The sequence below is a fragment of the Xenia sp. Carnegie-2017 genome, unplaced genomic scaffold (genome assembly GCF_021976095.1).
Source record: "Xenia sp. Carnegie-2017 unplaced genomic scaffold, XeniaSp_v1 HiC_scaffold_1, whole genome shotgun sequence".
In the NCBI taxonomy this organism is placed as follows: domain Eukaryota; kingdom Metazoa; phylum Cnidaria; class Anthozoa; order Malacalcyonacea; family Xeniidae; genus Xenia; species Xenia sp. Carnegie-2017.
This window is the reverse complement of record NW_025813402.1, coordinates 8081278-8100301: the sequence shown is the minus strand read 5'-3', so window position 1 is coordinate 8100301 and position 19024 is coordinate 8081278. Positions and strand designations below refer to the sequence as shown.

Sequence of the window (19024 nt, the reverse complement as noted above, 5' to 3'; positions counted from 1 at the left end):
GCTATCCTATTGCTATTTATTACATATATCTGCAATAATGGGTATGTTAGACGGGCATGGAAACTGACTCTCACATCTGCATAAAAACATTTGGCACCGAATCTATGCAAGTACTATACTTACCCTTACCCCAATCCTAACTTTAACTCCCCTCCCAGAGGCAGACAAACGGGAAATAATTGCTGACATTGTAATTGCAGTAATATTTCCGATTTTAATATTACGCGGAATTGATCCCTAATCCAATCACCCACCATTTAATTAAGGGTTAGGATTTGGGTTACGGATCAATTTTGAGTGTTTGTAGTCTTGTATATGACATAGATTGTTCCAAATTTGCTCTCAATAAGTTAATTTAGACTTTGCAGTGTTTTAAGCGATTTCTTTTAAGAGTAAAATAAATATGAAACATATTTATACGTTTATGGTTCCAGAATATATAATCCAGTTTCGGTAACGCATGTAGAGCGGAACAAAATATTTGCTTTTTACCGTCTTGTTATATCTATATTTATTGTTCCTGAGTTTAAAGCTCGAGGTAAACACAATTAAAGCTACAAAACATAACTGCAATAATGGTTATTACAGGTTTGTTTTTTAGAACTAGGTTTTCATGCAGTATTTGTAAACAGAAACGTCGCAAAACCTTCAACTTTTTTTGGGGGGGGAGGGGGCTGAAGCAAATATTTACCTGAAGATTTTTCCTAATTTATCAGAAATTTTGCTGTTATGCATTTCGCCGAATTTGGAAAACAATGAATTCAAAAGTTTCAATTTAAAAAAAAATGATCAGTTTTAAAATATTTTATTCCATTATAATTTTTAGTTTACATAATCAAGGAATATATAGCTTTTTATGCCACTCAACAATTTAACAAGTAACATTCCTGTTCTAAAAATGGTAATAATAATTACGGCCCTAACAACCATAGGCGTACGGGAGATTTAGGTTTTGAGAGGGTAATGGTTTACTTGCCCGAATTTCAAACCGATCTAAAAGCCATTGTAGTAATTTTTAATCCCATGCAGATTTTGTATTATCAATTGGTCGTGTAAACTAATGTTTACCAATTTGTAAGGGAAAATAAAGGACAACCAACACCGTACTTCACAGAAACCTTTTGTAGATTTACACATCTATAAGTCATATTTAGTTTTATTAAGAAATACATGACTTTATGCACAATTTTTCTCGACTATTTTCTCCAAGTTTTGCAAAGTTTTTAAAATTTAAGGGACAGTTGCAAACCCTTACTCCCCACCTCGTACGTCTAACGTGCTAACAGATAATCTATTACTTCATGTATACCATGTTGATAAATTTTATAGATGTAAATTATTATTTCCCAAACCAACTATGTTTTACTGATATCCTTTAAGCAGAGATTGATAGTTTTAAAGCAACAAATTTTTGCGTGGTCAAATGAGCCAAGTAAGTCAGTCCCCCTGTGGCAGACCTTAGGTAGCTCCTATGTCGGGAAATTCTTGATGCTGCCTCTGCATTCACTGAGAATAGAAGCATGACGTATAACAGTTATAGATACTTCCATAAAAACAAACATTCTGCAAAGAAATGTTAACTTTTATCACTGAAGATGACTTAGGCGTAGTCGTTGAAATTTGAAACGTAGAAATGATTGGATGTTTTGTTTACTTTGTGTCTACTTTCTACAAAGTATTGATTGTTAATCAGTGGCGGATACAGGCCAATCGTTTACCTCCCTCAAAGTAGCATTACTATGAGTGCTCGTTTTAGCGCCGTAGCGCTGTAACTTTTTTTGATCGTAAGAGCAGCGCGGTAACAGGGGGCGGCGCTTAAAAGAAGCAGTGGCAAAACAAGGATTTCGGATTAAAGAAGCACTTAATACAATCAATAATTCTGACTGTTTCGCTCAATATCAGAGCTCATCAGCATGCCTAGGCATGCTTCTAAAAAGCAGCCAGACATGGACAGTCAACTTGACTGCCATTTAGTTAAATGGTTGCGAAACTTTGCCTTAATGATGCTATTATTTTAAGTTTCTTGTTTTCATGTTTGATGTTTGATTGTTGTTAATAATGACTAGACGAACTTTAATCTTGTGTTATTCATAGCAAATCTGTCGATAACTTCTGACGTTTCGGGCACAATTTCTTGATGAACTCTCATCATGGCCAAACCGTTTAGACGCTCTGAAACCATCGTACTTCGCTTATAATTTTTCAGTTCGCGCAAAACTGAGAAAGAGCGTTCGCATTCGCAAGATGTGATAGTAAGGGTTCCAAGAATACGAAGAATAATTTTGATGTTTTCAAAGCCTTCAAATTTTAAAGCTTTTAAAGTTGCTGAAATTGAGTCTGGAATGGTTCCTTCGTAATCAACCCAATAAGTTTCCCAAAGCAAAATCTCTGAGTATAAGGCCAATGGAATGGGTAGGTCATCGTGATAAAAATTGGAAACAACTTTCAATTTTTCTTTCCAATTCATGCCATTGTTAAGAAGAGAAATCATTTTATATGGTACAATGCTAAGCCCATTGTACACATTAACGCTATCAGTATTGAAACGAGCTTTCAACGCAGAGTTTAGGTGGTCAACAAGTGGAATAGAAAAATTCTTTTATAGTACTCAGATGTAGTTTTATAGGGACATTAGCTCGTGTTGTCTGTCTTCCCACTGTCCTTGGCTTTGCTTCATCAATATCTAATTCTCGAGCCAGTGCGAGACTCTTCATACCATGTATCGTGATACTTATCAATGGAATTCCTAACATTAACAACAAAAGTTTTCAACGATGTAATAAGATGTAAACCATCCATAATGTCAATACTCTTCCCTTGAAGAAGCTGAGTAACACCAATTGTAGAATCAAACACATTTCTACAAATAACCAGGGCAACAACAAAATCAAACTTTTCCAAAAGATCAAGAAGTTCAGAGGCATCCGAAGAAACATTGAGACTGTGATCTTTATCTACATTTTTCTTCATTTCTCTCAACGTTTTAAAAACAGGAATAAGAAGCTGCTGGAAAGTATCTAAGCCGTCGATTCTCTCAACCCACCTAGTTCGACACACATCTATTAATTTATTTTTCCTACCGGCTGATAAAGAACTATGAAGGTCAATATTCTTTTCTAAAGGTATTTGTCGTGTAGGGGAAATATTAAAAAAATCAGAAACTTTTTTAACTCTATTGAGCATCGATTTTACATCCATTATATTAATAGACTCACAAATCGCTAAATTTAATCTGTGGCTGTAGCAATGGGTAAAAAGAGCCTTATCATTCAAACGACGCAAATGAGCAGCCATCCCATTAATATGACCAGCAACAGCACCTGCCCCATCATATCCCTGTCCTCTACAATCAGCAATAGAAAGACCAAGGTTGCCTAAAGCATCAAGAACAACCTTAGCAAGCTGCTCACCTTTTAAGCCCCATTTACAAGGAAGAAATCCAACAAACTCCTCCCTAATATCCATATTTTGGTCGATAAAACGCAAAACAAGAGACATCTGTTCAGTATTTGAGATGTCTCGAGTCTCATCAGCAATTACAGAGTAGAACCTGCTTGCTTTTAAGTCAGAAATGATTTTATCTGTTATTACTTCACCACAGCATTTAATAAGCTTGTTCTGGGAAGTTTTAGAAATATACGTCTGATTCCTACCACATGAATTCAGATGGTCCTCTAACACCTTGTCCCCAGCACACACTCTAAAATTAAGAAGTTCAACAAAATTCCCAACACCACCTGCAGAAAAATTACCAGTTTCAGGATGATAGTGCCCATCATCACGATGACCTCTAAAGGCTAAGCCCAAACGACCACATGTTAAGACCGTATCGGTAATTGAACTTAATTTAGCCCGGTTACCTTCAACTTCTTTCTTAACCTTAGAATCAATAATAACATTAATGCCTTTTGTTTTACCAGACATGTTAGATTTGAAGGCAGAATAAACTGGAAAAGTAGAAGCATGCAAACCATTCAAACCATGAAAACTCATTTTGCCATCACTCTCTTTGCCATCATGACGAGGAAGAGGAACATAATGGTTTGGCAAAAAGCTCTCGCCAGACTTAACCTTGCCTTCATAGCAGAATAATATGTGAACAGCAACATCCTTCACAATTGCTTCATTTGCCAAGCGAGGGTTTACATGTCTATCAAAAAGTAATTTGGGTCTTATGTCCCCACAATCTGGATAATAAGTAAATATTTCATTACCAATAACTGATGATAAGCCCAGAATACACAAGAAAGGTGACCAGGTACCGTCATAACAATTTAAAATAGCTTCTTGCTTAATTAAATCCTCATTCTTTAAGCCGGAATCTAAACATGAGGCCGATACTGATAATGGCAAAAGATTAACAAGACTAAGGTCATACACTTCGGAATACACAGAACTGGTGCGAGCATCAAACTGACAACCTGAAAGACTGCTGTCTAAATGCGACATATAGCTATTTTGTTGCCACCATTTTGACGTACATTGAGCACATTGATGACCACGAATGTTTACAAACTCTACTTTCTTACAAATACCACTGCCAGCAAAAGTCATAACATCGAAGTCTGAAAACTTTACTCTCACATAATCTTTATAATCAACTTTGTTTGTTGGATAACTGCATGTTGCTCTCCAGTGGGTTGACTGTGATTTCAGATAATTCATTTGAGACCTGCTCATACGATAAATCTCCCAGTTAGGTGAATTCTCATTTACCGGAGAGTCTTGTTGTAAGCCTTTCCTCTGAAATTGTTCTAGCAGTCTATTCTTCAATGCAAACGACATGACCAACGTCCAGGCTGATCCAGGTTCCGACGTCAAGTCACAATAGACTGTAATGATCCTGTTTGCGTTAAAATCGCGGATTTTGTAGAAACCATCAGATTTGTAGCCTTTTTTAAGGTAATCCAGACAACTTTGTGCAATGACTCGTGTTGATTAGTGTAACTCCATAGTCTTTGCATCAACAACAATCGTTTGAAGAAGAATAAGACAAAAAAGAAAAGAAAACATTTTTATTGATTGACTGAAGTATTTAATGTTTTCTCTTCTACTGTTGTTAGCGTCTATTAAAATAATGTAGCATGTTTAGAAGTATCGAGTTTTTATATGGTTTGAATTGAGTAAGATGCTGAGACAATTAAGCTGATTAGTGTCTTACGCAGACACATTATTTTTAATCACAAAAGACAAAGGAACATTTAAATTTAGAAACTTCTGGTATGTTTTAAGCATCTATAATTAGATTTTTTGCTTTTAACTTTTTTTGGTGAAAAACTGGAACTACAAAATAATTTCTGTCAGACGCCTCGGCTTTGTTTTATTAGTTGAAGATATTTCACATTTATCTTAATGTTCTCGTATTACATATCAGATTATAGGAAGTTGAATTCAGCAAATTATAATTACAGATTATCAACAATTGTTTCTTTTGACTGTTTCTTTAGTCAGTGAGCAATGAAACGTTTGCATGGCAAGAACACACGTGCAGAAACAGCACGATTCTACTGAGAGCTCATACAGAGATTGTAAATTAAATAATTAATATTTCATTTCTATTTACACGCCACACTTGTACATTGAATCAGTGAGATAACCATTATAATTACATTCAACTTAGTTAACATACAGTTTTGAAACCGCAAGTGATATTTGGATTCTTAGCAAAGGTTTAAAGTTATCTATCAGTAATATGATTTTCAAGGATAAGTAAAAATACATAAAGCATTAAATATGGACTTGCACGTTTACTTAAAAATTAACAATAACATTAAAAAGAATGAGAGAATTACGATTTTAGCGATTATTTTTCCCCCACCCCTTGCCTATGTTGAAAACATATTTTGAATCATACTTGTTATATCATCCTTCAAAATCGTTTGCCAACATCGAATGAAGGAGAAAAGAGGAGAACGACTATTTTAGTAGGAAACAATACCAAACACTGAAAGAAAACTGTATGATTTGATGTTCGGGTAATTGAACGTCTATGGTTATTGTTAGTACAATATAACAAATAGGAACCTGCAGCACTCATAAAGTATATAAAATCAATACACTTAACCCGTGTTGTAAACTGTAAGTTGTATTGAGTGCTGCTCCTTTCAGAAAGACAATTGGCACTGGTTGATTCCCTGCATGCAAATACTTCATACATCATGAATCATGATCATACAGAGTTAACTCAACTTAACTACTACATATTCACATTCTCCTAATAGACTAAATCCTCAAATTTTGACTTTTGAATATTCGAATGTGGCGTGTGTCGGTATATGGCGACATTTCTACATTTTTCACACTCTCAGCTGAAGGAAGATCACTTATCGACACTAAAGGACAATGTATTCCCTGCTGTGTTCAAAAAGTTTTGCATAAAGATATGCTTATTTCATCGTAATTGATAAAAATAATAATTAAATTTTTGCTTTGCCTTGTATCAAATGTTACTGAATATTGCCAAGTCAACACAAACTAACCACAGCGTTGTTAACTTTAAAGTGATTGTGCATAATCAAAACAGCACTAATAAATGAGACTACTTTTGCTAAACCAAATCAAAAATGGTTTTTATTTTTATGCAGTAGATTTAAATGTATAAAATTGTAAATTCAGAAAGATCATTTGGCTAAAAAATCTCTGATTACGTAGTTATGTTGTGGGCTTAATGCTCTGTGATTGGCTACGAAGGGCATGGCACCCGAAACATTTTGGAAAAAACTGTGGTGGCTTGCAACTATTGATTTTCTGATTTTCTAATGCTTATCAGCAGCTTTGGTTTTTACACTTTTTTATCTTTATTTGCTTCTCCTTGCATTGAAAAACAAAGGCTTCTTTGTACAATCAGCTGAAGGAAGACATGTACACGTCAATGCAGTGTATACCCTGTTGTTAACTTCACAAAGATTCTCCTTGACACATTGTAATCTTGTTTTGATTATGAATAGACAGAATAGGCAAAGATACTGGTAATGTTTAAGGTTTTAAAAATGTATAGAATTAATTGACATAATTTCATATGTCTCAACATCTCATTCTTGCCAAATATTTTGTAGATCAACTCTGTATAAAATGGCAAATATCAAATTAAAGCCCAATATGATTTCATAACTCTTAGCATCTTTATCTTCATAATAAGTCGATTACTTTATTTACTTTATACACTAGCGGTATTATAGAAAAAGCTGTGTGGTGTCTCAATTTTGAGAATCAAACAGTGTTGTCTTCAAACTTTATTATGGCTTTTAATTAAATCGAAGAATGGCGAATGGCAGTTCTTGCAAACTATTTATATATGACATGACCCCACACCTCGGTCTGTACAAAAACAGTCGGTCCAATATTTCTTGGGTCTTTGAGCTGTTATAGTAAAGTGTAATAAAAGTCATATAAGTAATTATGAAATTATTTAGTAAGCTAAAGTTCTCAATGAAGATACGTACCACCTTTCATTTTTGCATTGAAAAACTTGGAAAAGCCTATATAGATATATAGGCAATCATTAATTGGCTTATAGCGGCAGAGTAGTTATGATGACCTGATGGTTGAGTACTTATTGTCTGTTATTTGTGATACAAATAAAAGTTTGTTATTTTGTACAGTTGACGGTGACGAACCACCTTGCGAGTTTTAATTCTACTATTTAAATTTCTGTCATAATTTATTAAATGAGTGATTTGTTGTCTTCACGGTCATTGAGTGGGTTGGGTACATTAATGTGTTTTGACGTGATGACTTTAATGTTTGCTTTGCAAAGGAACTCGATCGTTAGTCTGAAAAATTAATGTTTCGACATCTTTCAAATTAATATCAAAGACAATGCTGGCGTTCAGTTGAGAAATTTGTCTCCCACCCCACCAAGATTTTGAATTTCTTGTTCTCGGTGCACGGGAGTAAGACATGATTGAGCAATCTGTATGATGAAATAAAAAACAAGTCCAAAATATAATGGGAGAATATGCAGGCATCTGATAATTTCAGAGCCAGTGGAGACCTTCACGAAGTCTTCTACGGTATTAGCACTGTAGAGTATACATAAGTATACATTAAGTGTTTTAAAGCTGTGACAAAAAGTATGATTTCTGTTTAAAAACTATTAGTAAACAGCTCTATCATTTGAATCATTTGAAGTACTGTACCATAGCAAATGCATTGAGAGTATTTGAGCTTCATTGGAAAACAGCCTCTGTTAAAATTTTGCAAAAATCGATGATCTCATGGAGCTTAACATTGATGTATATTTATGTTAAACTTGTTTTAATCGTCATTTTTTACAGATTTTGCGTTCTCTTCTAAGAAGGTTCCAATGGTAGATGTAAAACCGCATTGAAGGACTAAGCTAATTTATGCGGACAGCCCACGCATATGCTGGGGAAAAATGGAAAAATAGTGATACAGAAAAAGGGTTACGTCATGTAAGTAAAGTAATATGAAATTTTTTTAAATTATTCTGTCAGTTTCATAAGTGATTCAAATCAAACCAAACTTCATAAGACCATTGTGATGCTTGATTTTGGTCTTTATGTCCTTGATTATGTCTTACAAAAATCTTAAAAGTTGCAGTTTTAATCTTTTCACACATTATCAACCTGTTGCCATCAACTCATTTTTACATAAGGTATAGGTAAAGTGAAATTATCTTGCAAAAGTACATTTCAGCGTCTCTCAAACAACGAAAGATTTATTGAAATATTTATATACTATTTATTTGATTTGATGTTAATTCCTGTCAGTTTAATTGCATGGGTTTTGTTGGGGAGAGGATGGGAGGGAATAATAAGATTCCTCAATGTCTTTAGTCATCATAGATACAAACTTAGATCATTAAAATAACTGATTAGAATTTAGAATATGAGAGATGTTTGAAAATATTATTATGTAATCTCATTATAGTATTTTGTCATTTACGGACACGCCTGATAATATTATTCTGTCTTTACGACATTCCATATTTACTTCTACTTATAAAAAAAAATCACTTGAAACACTGCAAAGTCTAAAAGATATTCAGAGAAATTTTGGAAACAATCCGTGTCATTTATAAGACTAGAAACACGCAAAATTGAACCGAAAACATTGCTTAATTTGAAGGGGTTAGGGACACATCGGGTAATTTTGAAACGGAAATGTTACAGAAATTCATAATCCAGCGAATGTTTCCCGCTTGTTTGCCCAACAGTATGGAGTGTTTTTGAATTTAGGGTTGAGGTAAGGGTGAGTATGGTGCCAAAGGTTTTCATGCATGCGCACATGCGCGAGAACTTAACTTCTGCCCCCTCTGATACGCCCATTATAACAGTTATTTAATACAGAGCAAGAGATAATTTTACAAATTGAAAAGCCGAGTATCCATTATTTGATCTATTTAATACTTTAGATTGTTTTAGGCACGTTCAGCACTGACATCATTATGTACCCTAACATGATCATTCTCCCGAAAATTTTTAGTAATGTGCTGAAAAAATTTTGAAATATTTGCTAAGGCATATGTGGAAGATGGCTAGCTTGAATGACAAAGGTCTTCATGCAAATTTTTGAGAAACGTTTGTTCTTGAAGAAGTTTGAGTGACTTGAAGTTTTATTGATTTTCACAAATTTGTTAAACAAAAAATAATATGGACGAAAACTGTTAATAAATGCGTTACTTTACTTTACGATTTCCACTACGTTACGATTACTACGATTTTCAATATCAACGGTATTCACTAAATAGCAAAATATTTCTAGTTTTTAAACAGCTATGTATCCACCAAACCACCAGTTGGTAGTCGAAAGCCTGCTTGCAGTGCAACGAAATTTCTTGTTAACATCACCATAGTAGCCAAAGTTATCTTCAGAACTTACAGAACCAGTTCGAGCGTCAAGTTGACAACCTGAAGACGTGCTATCGATGTGTGCCATGAATGTATTTCATTGCCACCATTTTGACGTACATTGAGCACATTGATGACCACGGATGTTTACAAACTCTACTTTCTTGCAAATACCATGGCCAGCTAAAGTCGTGACGTCAAAATCAGAAAACATAGCTCTGACATAATCTCTATAATCGACTTTGTTCTTCTGATAACTGCATGTTGCTCTCCAGTGGGTCGACTCTGATTTCAGATAACTCATCTGAGATTTTCTCATACGATATATTTCCCAGTTGGGTGAATGCTCGTTTACTGGAGCGTCTTGTTGTAAGCCTTTCCTCTGAAATTTTTCGAGCGCCCTGTTTTTGAATGCAAATGAACTTACCAAGGTCCAGGCTGATCCAGGCTCCGAGGTTAAGTCACAGTAGACTGTAATGATCCTGTTTCCACTGAAATCACGAATTTTGTAGAAACCATCAGATTAGTAACCTTTTTTAAAGTAATCCAGACAACTTTGTGAGGCAACTTGTGAAGACTTCATACTCTTTGTCTCAACGATAATCGCTTGAAGAAGAAAAAGATAGAACACAAATGAAAACATGTTTAATAACTGACTTGCAATGCTTATTTATTTGTTACAGCTGTTAGTATTGCTTAATATGATAAAGTTCATAAAAACCGAATGAGTTTAAAAAACATTTGTAAGAGCAGTTTGCTAAAGACTAGCATAGAGTGTCTTGCTTAAGCATATCATTAATTTGAGACAAAACAGACGTACAGAAACATTATATTTCATTATTTTCTTTTCAGTTCAGTTTACTCATGTTTTATAGCTAGATATTTTTTAAAAGATTTTTTTGTATTTCAAAATCTAGAATGGTAAGAAATGATTAGTTTTTCTTACAAACAAAAACCATACTTAATATCTACATTTACCAAATATTTACATGTAGTATCAAATATCCAATGTACATTGCATAATAAATAGAGAAAAATAGAACTTTGATTGTTTAAGTGAAATGCTTTATATTTTTTTAAAGTCCTTTTGCACTTGATTTTGTTAGAAAAGATAAAAACCTTCACATGTTCTCAGCTATTTCTCCAGTTAGTAAAATATTGGTACAGTTTGTCGTAAGTTAACTAACTTAAATTCTCCTTATTTACTGTATGTGCTATTTGAAGAGGACTGTACGATTTATGAAACAATATGACATTAGCCAATTTGATATAGTAGTAGATGTACATTTTATTTGTCAAAAATTAAATAAAAGAAGAATACTTTTCCAAAACCTTCTTAATTAAGAGAACTTAGTAAAATAGATGCTATCTCGTGATGACGAATTTAAAAATTGTTTTAAAAATAGTAATTAACATGGTGGATGGCCAAAATAACCTAATAGTTCAAAAAAGAGCTGTTAAACTATTGGAATACCAACCAAATAATTCTATAAAGCAGAGACATTGACATCACTAAAATGAAAATAAAATTTGTACCAGGAGTTTATGTTTTAAATTCATTTTATCAGCGTTAATGAAGGACAGAGACTTGCAATAGGAGAACGATGTCAATTAAATTGTTATAGCTTGCCTCAATAATTTCTTCACGCAATATAGTGCAAGGTGGCTATAAATGGAAACTGTGCTAAATATTGATGATTTTCATGGTTCTTAAGCTTCTTTGTGGAAATACATTTGTTTCATGTGATCTAACATTTAAGAACAAATTTACACTGAAGTAGGTAAGATGATTTAAAATATTCCATGCTCCAAATCGTAAGCTAAATTGTGTCCTGATATGAAAATTTCATGCATGCCACTGGTTTGATTTCCCTTAAATATCTTCGATAATCATTTAATGGCAAAGATTTCTAGCTGTGCTTTGGACATAATTTCCCTTGTTACCTTACACTCTCCTCACGTTTTGAGCTATAAATTTTTTATTTTCATGAAAAGTATCTTTCTTGCTCCTACATAGCTAGCTAACTCAGCTGAAGGAAAATAACATTTATACAGACACTCGAACACAGTCAAAATCTGTTTAATGTTAAGTTTTAAGAGGTCATGAGGAAATTAATATGTATGATTATTTTTTCTTTATCATGCATATGTACAGCAGATACGACATTGTTAGCTCGAAATTGCTAGTTTTCTTATAAAAATGCCAGCCATTTGTAGAGGTAAATGCTCTTCCCGCATTTCCATATGAACACGATAACTTTTTTTCTTTTAATTGTTGTATTTTCACAACTCATATCGACACAAATCCGCATATCTCAATTTGGCTTCTCGCATAGTTGTCTCAACTTTAGTAATGAGTTTAACGGTCAGCTTAATATTTTTCATTTGAAAATTCATAATGTAAGTGGTAGTTACAACGTAAAATAGAATGGATACAAAGCGGATGCAAATGAAAAATAAGTATTATTCAATCTGTGTGCATATTCAAACAGTAAAATTTAGTGTATCTTTGAAGAAATCGTGAAAGTGGCGTAAATATTTTGTGTATGCCAATATTTTGTGAGTTCACTTGTTCACTTTATTCTTCCTAAATTTTTACGAAGTCGTGTAAACGATACGTGGGCGTTTCCTAAATTTCTTTAATATGAATATGATGTTGTGTTCAATTAGCTCTTTGTCATTTGACAAACCTGAGAACATTACCTGTTGTGTTTTTACATAATGAAGGCAAAATAACATGTTTTTACGGATGACGTTATTAAGTGAACATTTGGGATTACTTTGCGTTTTGTGTCGATGTCCTCGACAGATTAATTTTAAGAATGCAATTTTCAATTTCTTAAAATTTTAGTAAGGAAATCATACTTTGTACACTGAGCTGAAAGAAGACATCAACAGGTTAATGAGTCTCCCATTGACACATTATAATTTTGCCTTATTATGTATTAACACACAACAAAGACACAGGAATCAAACAGTCTGTAGTATGGCAAAGAAATCATAGACATGATTCCACAAAACTGAAGATGTCACTCTAATCAAATACTTCAAATCTACCTTAGAAACACCATTTAGAGATACATGCAATAACAAGTATGTACCAAATATAGCATCACTGAATTAATAATTATGTAGCTGCATTTAAGTTAAGTGTGTAAAATAAGGATTGAGTAGTGTCTCTGTACTGATCTGTATTCTGTGTTCACTTAGAAGTTTGAGATAAATATTCTGTATTCACTTAGAAGTTTGACACAAATAAATCTGTATTCACTTAGAAGTTTGACACAAATAAAAATTTTAAATGTGAAATGATTTCATATTTCCGAGGCTTCGAGCATCTTTATATGAAATATTTTAACTAAGTCTATATACACTATATAACTGAAAATTATGTTTATAAAATAAGTATTTTTGTCACTTTGTTCCTAGTAATGGAACATTGTTATTTAATTTTGAATCCGTATTGTCTGCAAATTAAATTAAACAAATTCACATGACCGATGACAGTTTATGCAAAATATTTCCGCTTTATTTTCTTTGAAAATATCACTGATACATATAGTGTGAAGTATATTATAATCAGTGTACTAGTAACGCAAAATTTTTCGTTTAACGTTTATGGTTATAGTGAATGAAAATGCTTCACTTCATTGTATATTCTAGGGAGGCATAGCAAATAATAAAGTAATTATGTAAATGCTGAAATTCTCAAAATGGGTAAAAAAATTAACGAATGAAACACACATATGATTGTTTTATAATTTTCAACAATACTAATGTATAAGATAATATTTTATATGATGCATGGCTGCTGCAATGGCGTCATGAAGGTGTAACTTGTTTATTAGCTAATTGGCTGCAATTATAGGACTATTTGCGTAGGTCTAGCTAATTTGCATCTCACTAATGTAAGATTAGTTTTAGCTCAAAAAATAGAATACATAGTATGAAAATATTCTTAAAATATTCAGCAACAGATGAAATCAATTACCACAACAAATCAAACATCGAAGTAATATTGTTTCGCCAATATAGAGCTGTATACGTTTTTCAGTCATGTTTCGGCAAACTTATTAACTTAAGCCACTAACAGCTGGCTAGTGTTAGTAACTGATGCATGCATCTGATCTGTTAATTAGTTCTTAAAAAACAGAAAAAGTGAAAATGAGTTTAGACATAGAATTACGCGCTAACCAACAAATGACATACGCGTAAAGTATTTATAAAAAAAAGACAAAACTATGAATTTGAAACATCAATTGTCTCAACCGTCTATAATTATGTGTTGCACTTGAACTCTTTTAATTAAAATCATAATTACCATTGTCAGGAATTGTCTCAGAGAATGAAAGTGTAAAGAAAGTGTAGAAATATGGTGCATTGATTGACGACTGTTACAAGTCGCTAAAGTAAACTGAAAAACAGCTCCAAACTTAAATTCCTTTCGATCTTTAATAGCTGACGTGAGGAGATTTAGGAAAAAAGCATAATGCTTTGCTTTTATTAATTTTTCGCTCTCACAGATTACAGACTTGTTTGTGACTGTGTCTATTTTTGTCGCGTTTTTATAAATAAATAAGATAAACTAATTACGAGTTTACGCAAGATTCGTCAAGAGGATTGAATTGTGTTATGGTCTCCATCTCATCTTTCCTCAGCTAAGTGCACGAAGGAAATTAAAAAAGCCCTTTAAGTATCGCAAAGTAGGGAAAATTCAGATCAGATGAATACAGCAGTTACAAGTACAACAGTATACAAGTGAAGATAAAAATGAATACCTTAAATTTGCTGAATAATATATTTTCTTTTCTGTTCTGTCTTATTCTTCAAATTACAAGGGTTGAGGCAAAAACTTTGGAGTTACAATCATCAACGCGAATCATTGCACAGAGTTGTTTGGATTATCTTAAAAAAGGCTACCAATCAGATGATTTCTAAAAAATTCGTAACTTTAATGCGAACAGTCTACTGTGACTTAAAATCTGAACCTGAATCAGCCTGGACGTTGGTCATGTCGTTTGCTTTCAACAACAAACAGCTAGGACAATTTCAGAGCAAAGCCTTACAAGAAGACGCTCCAGTAAACGAGAATTCTCTAAACTGGGAGATATATCGTATGAGCAACTCTCAGATGAATTATCTGAAATCACAGTCAACCCACTGGAGAGCAACATGCAGTTATCCAACAAAAAAAGTTAATTATAGAGATTATGTGAGAGCAAAGTTTTCAGACTTCGATGTCTTGGCTTTTGCTGGTTCTGGTATTTGTAAGAAAGTTGAGTTTATAAACATCCGTGGTCATCAATGTGCTCAGTGTACGTCAAAATGGTGGCAGGTATTAAATACATACATGGCACACATCGACAGTTCGTCTTCAGGTTGTCAACTTCATCCTAGCGCTGGTTCCATCAGTTCCGAAGATAACTTTGGATACTACGGCACTTTTAACAAGAAATTCCGTTGTACAGCAAACAGATTTTCGACAACCAATTGGTGGTTTGGTGGCTACATATGACTGTTCAATGAGTAGAGAAAGTACTTTATTAATTTTGTCTGTGCTACCATTATGTTTACATTAGTAGAAAAATGCAGTAAACGCAAATTTTCTTGAAAAACAGTTTTTGTCAATATAATTGAATGTTCATGATGAATGTTTGCTGTAACTTCTCAAATAAAAACTTAAAAGTTTACCAATATTTTCCACAAAATTATTTTAAAGATTTATACCAAAACATCATAATTGTCTTCGCTATACATTTCAACACGTTCACAGTAGGGTTTTTTTACAGTAAAATAACATCTGCTTTGTGTTACAAGCACTTTAACTAAAAAAACAATCTCACTCTATTATCATATTTCTCTCCTCCACGTGTTATCTAATGTCTTTCGAGCGAGCGTCACGTGTTAAGCACTCAATGTGAGCCTTTACCATATAGAGTACTGATAAAAAACGTGCTGAAATTGTTTCATATTTTTAAGTAGAAAATACAAATATATTTCCTCTTCTTTGGCTGGACAATTTTGTGGTAGCCGCAAAGAGATAAACATCATCCACAACGTCGATGTGAACAACTGCTTTTTACTTTTGTGTCAGTGTTGTCGTTTTGAATGTGTTATGGAAATTGGTTTATTATGTCAGATTAATATGGAGGTTTTTGAGACGATTTCAAAATTATTCGGGAATAAAGTACGTTTGTTTTGTCGTCTGGAAGGAAAGTAAATAAGAAGTCTTCGTTGTAGAGTAAGGAAAAGCAAACGTTATCGGACCCAAGGTCCTGGCTGATCTAGGTTCTGATGTCAAGTAACAGTAAACTGTAATAACCTGTTTGCATTGAGATGCACAATTTCGTGGAAACCATCGGATTTGAAGCATTTTTATGAGTATCCAGAATAAAAATATCCAGTTTGAATTAAAATAAGATGTTACCAAAACAGAAAACAAAACATTTTGTCTTTTTCTCTTTTTAGTTTTTACGGCTGTTATGATTTGGTTGGTCAAAAATACTTGCATTTTTTTGAATGAGCTGAGGATCTAACTAAACATAGATTTATTGAAAGAAAAACAAAAAAACTCTGTTTATTTTAGAAAATTCTTTCCTGTTCTGATTTAAGTAAAATATAGGGGTCAATAACAAAAAAGTGACAGGACAATATTGTTATTTGTTAAAGTAATAACTTTTGTGAAAGATGAAATGTTCTAGAGTCCTGAGATTTAAATGATTCTTGACTTGCAACCATTCTCTTGAGATTTGCGAAACATTGTTGCTCGCCCACGCCGGCTGGTGCCAACAATAACTCTGATGAAATATTTTTTTGTATCTGACCACAACATGGCTGAATTGCAAGTCAAGAATTGAATGTTGTATGATGACTGACGTTTTAATCTCCTTGGTGGGAATCAAATTCAGAGATAAAAAAGTACTCATTAGCAATGCAGTGCTTGTTCATGCGACATGCGTCATATACGAAAATGTACAAGAAAGGTTTATCTTCACTATTGTCGACTTACAAATGACAATTTTGCAATACACAACAAATTTTTTGTGTAGCGCATATCTTAAATTACGCATGTGATTAGCATATTGGCAGCCAGTCAATTGCTTTTTTTGGCCAATTGGAGCACTGAGATGGCTATCCACAGCCAGTAATCTATTTAAATCTACAGCACCAAGTTGCACAATGGGTGAGACTACTGTTTGTTTCTATACTGTGACTAAAACGCTTCTCATACTTTCATGAACATGACACATCAACGAGTGAACATAAAAAAGACTAACCAGACTGACATTCTTCTTTTACTCTAAGGAAGACAGTGAATTTAAAACGTCAGTCTCCGTCATTACAATAATCGGCAACAGTTGTTTTGGAGACGTTATTTACTATAACGTGGACAATAAAGTGAATTATCCTCAACAAGCTCTTGATGATAAGTCAGTGCTAAGAGTCGTGTAAATTCTTGTTCTATCATGAGGTACATATTTGTATTACAGGGAAAATTATCAGAGATATACCCAAGATAAAATTATAACCATAAGGGATAGTCGTTTGATGTTTCTATTATATGGCCGACAGTATTGTCGACCATATTGTCAAGCCAGTTTGTAAGTAAATCTAGGTGGTTAAAATTATGTTGGAAGACTTTTTAATTTTCACTTTCCAGTTCGATAACGCTCTGGAGACTGTAGCCTTCGAGACATTTATTGAACACGCTCATAAAATCTAACTACCTTAAATTATTTACAGCGATTTATTAACACTGAAATCATAACATCATTTAGAAATGGCTGTGGAAATTCCTCTACCGTCAGTAGAGTTTTCTTTTACCATATACAATGTGGGCATTGGCTAAACGAGGATTTACTTGTTTTAAATAACGTGTACATCATTAACGATTCATTAAGTTGACAAGACTTTTCCACAGAAAATAATAAGGTAAAATATTACTGAACGAAAAAATTACTAAGCAACGGGTTTGTAAATGGCCCCTACCCTGCTAGAAACATGCTGGATCGAGACAAGAGCCACTGTCACCGTATTGTATATTAGAACCGATGGTGGAGAAAATAGCATACAAAACACAAATTGAGAGATATAAATATCCAGAAATGAACAAATCAATAATATCGCAATGCACAGATGATTCGTTACAGAAACTTCCAATGTTATTAAATGATATATAATTAACGGGTACTGCGGAGTCGTTTTGATTAAAGAGAAGGGAGAGGGAGAATTGACTGCAACAGCTAGATACTTGGCTATAGGAAGGTTTTTACTGAGAAAACAAAAGGCATATAGCTACAATAAACGACGACTACAACTGGCAGCTAAAAACGTCTTTTAAAAAGTCATGTAGCCACCAAACCACCAGTTGGTAGTCGAAAGTCTGCTTGCTGTGCAACGAAATTTCTTATTGAACGAATCCAAATAGGAACCAAAGTTATCTTCAGATCTTGTGGAACCAGTGCGAGCGTCAAGCTGGCAACCAGAAAAACTGCTGTCAATATGTGTCATGGTGCCAATTCCTTGCCACCATAATGACGTACATTGAGCACACGCATAACCTCGGATATTTACAAGCTCTTCTTTTTTACAAGTACCAGAACCAGCAAAACGTACGACATCAAAATCAGAAAACTTTGCTCTCACATAATCTCTATAATCAACTTTGTTTGTCGGATAACTGCATGTTACTCTCCAATGGGTTGACTGTGACTTCAGATGATTAATCGAGACTTGCTCATACGATAGATCTCCCAGTTGGGTGATCGCTCGTTTACTGGGGCGTCTTGTTGTAAGCCTTTCCTCGGAAATTGTTCGATGGAGTCTATTTCTTTATGCAAAAGACATGACCAAGGTCCAAGCTGATCCAGGCTTCGAGGTTAAATCACAGTAATAATCCTTTTGCCATTGAAATCGCGGATTTTGTAAAAACCATCATATTTGTAGCCTTTTTTAAGATAATCCAAACAACTCTATGAGATGACTCACGTTGATGAGTGTAAGTCCTTATTCTTTGCCTCAACGATGATCGTTTGAAGATAAATGAGAAAGAATAGAACAGAAAGCATTCTTACTGATCGACCTATGCGTATTGATTTTTTATTATGTTACAGATGTTAAAAGGTCTTCATATATGATATCACTATAACAGGTCCGAAAGTGCTGAATTTTAAATACTCGTGATTGAGTAAGATGCTGAAGAAAAACAGAGT

General features: G+C 33.7%; 2 protein-coding genes and 1 pseudogene across 2 annotated transcripts; 1 reads left to right on the top strand and 2 right to left on the bottom strand.

The window, feature by feature from the left end:
• Positions 1-9618: 9618 nt before the first annotated feature.
• On the bottom strand, positions 9619-10335 carry LOC124438517 (annotated as a pseudogene).
• Positions 10336-14550: 4215 nt separating this feature from the next.
• On the top strand, positions 14551-15502 carry LOC124437136. Its single transcript, XM_046987151.1, has one exon. The coding sequence runs from the start codon at positions 14740-14742 to the stop codon at positions 15325-15327; it is 588 nt and encodes a 195-aa protein (XP_046843107.1). The 5' UTR covers positions 14551-14739; the 3' UTR covers positions 15328-15502.
• Positions 15503-17952: 2450 nt separating this feature from the next.
• LOC124438510 lies at positions 17953-18691 on the bottom strand (the record flags this gene model as incomplete). The annotated part of the gene is given in 2 exon segments (XM_046988674.1): positions 17953-18535; positions 18538-18691. Coding segments are annotated over 2 exon segments (540 nt in total), but the record flags the coding sequence as incomplete, so codon positions are not given.
• Between the last annotated feature and the right edge of the window lie 333 nt (positions 18692-19024).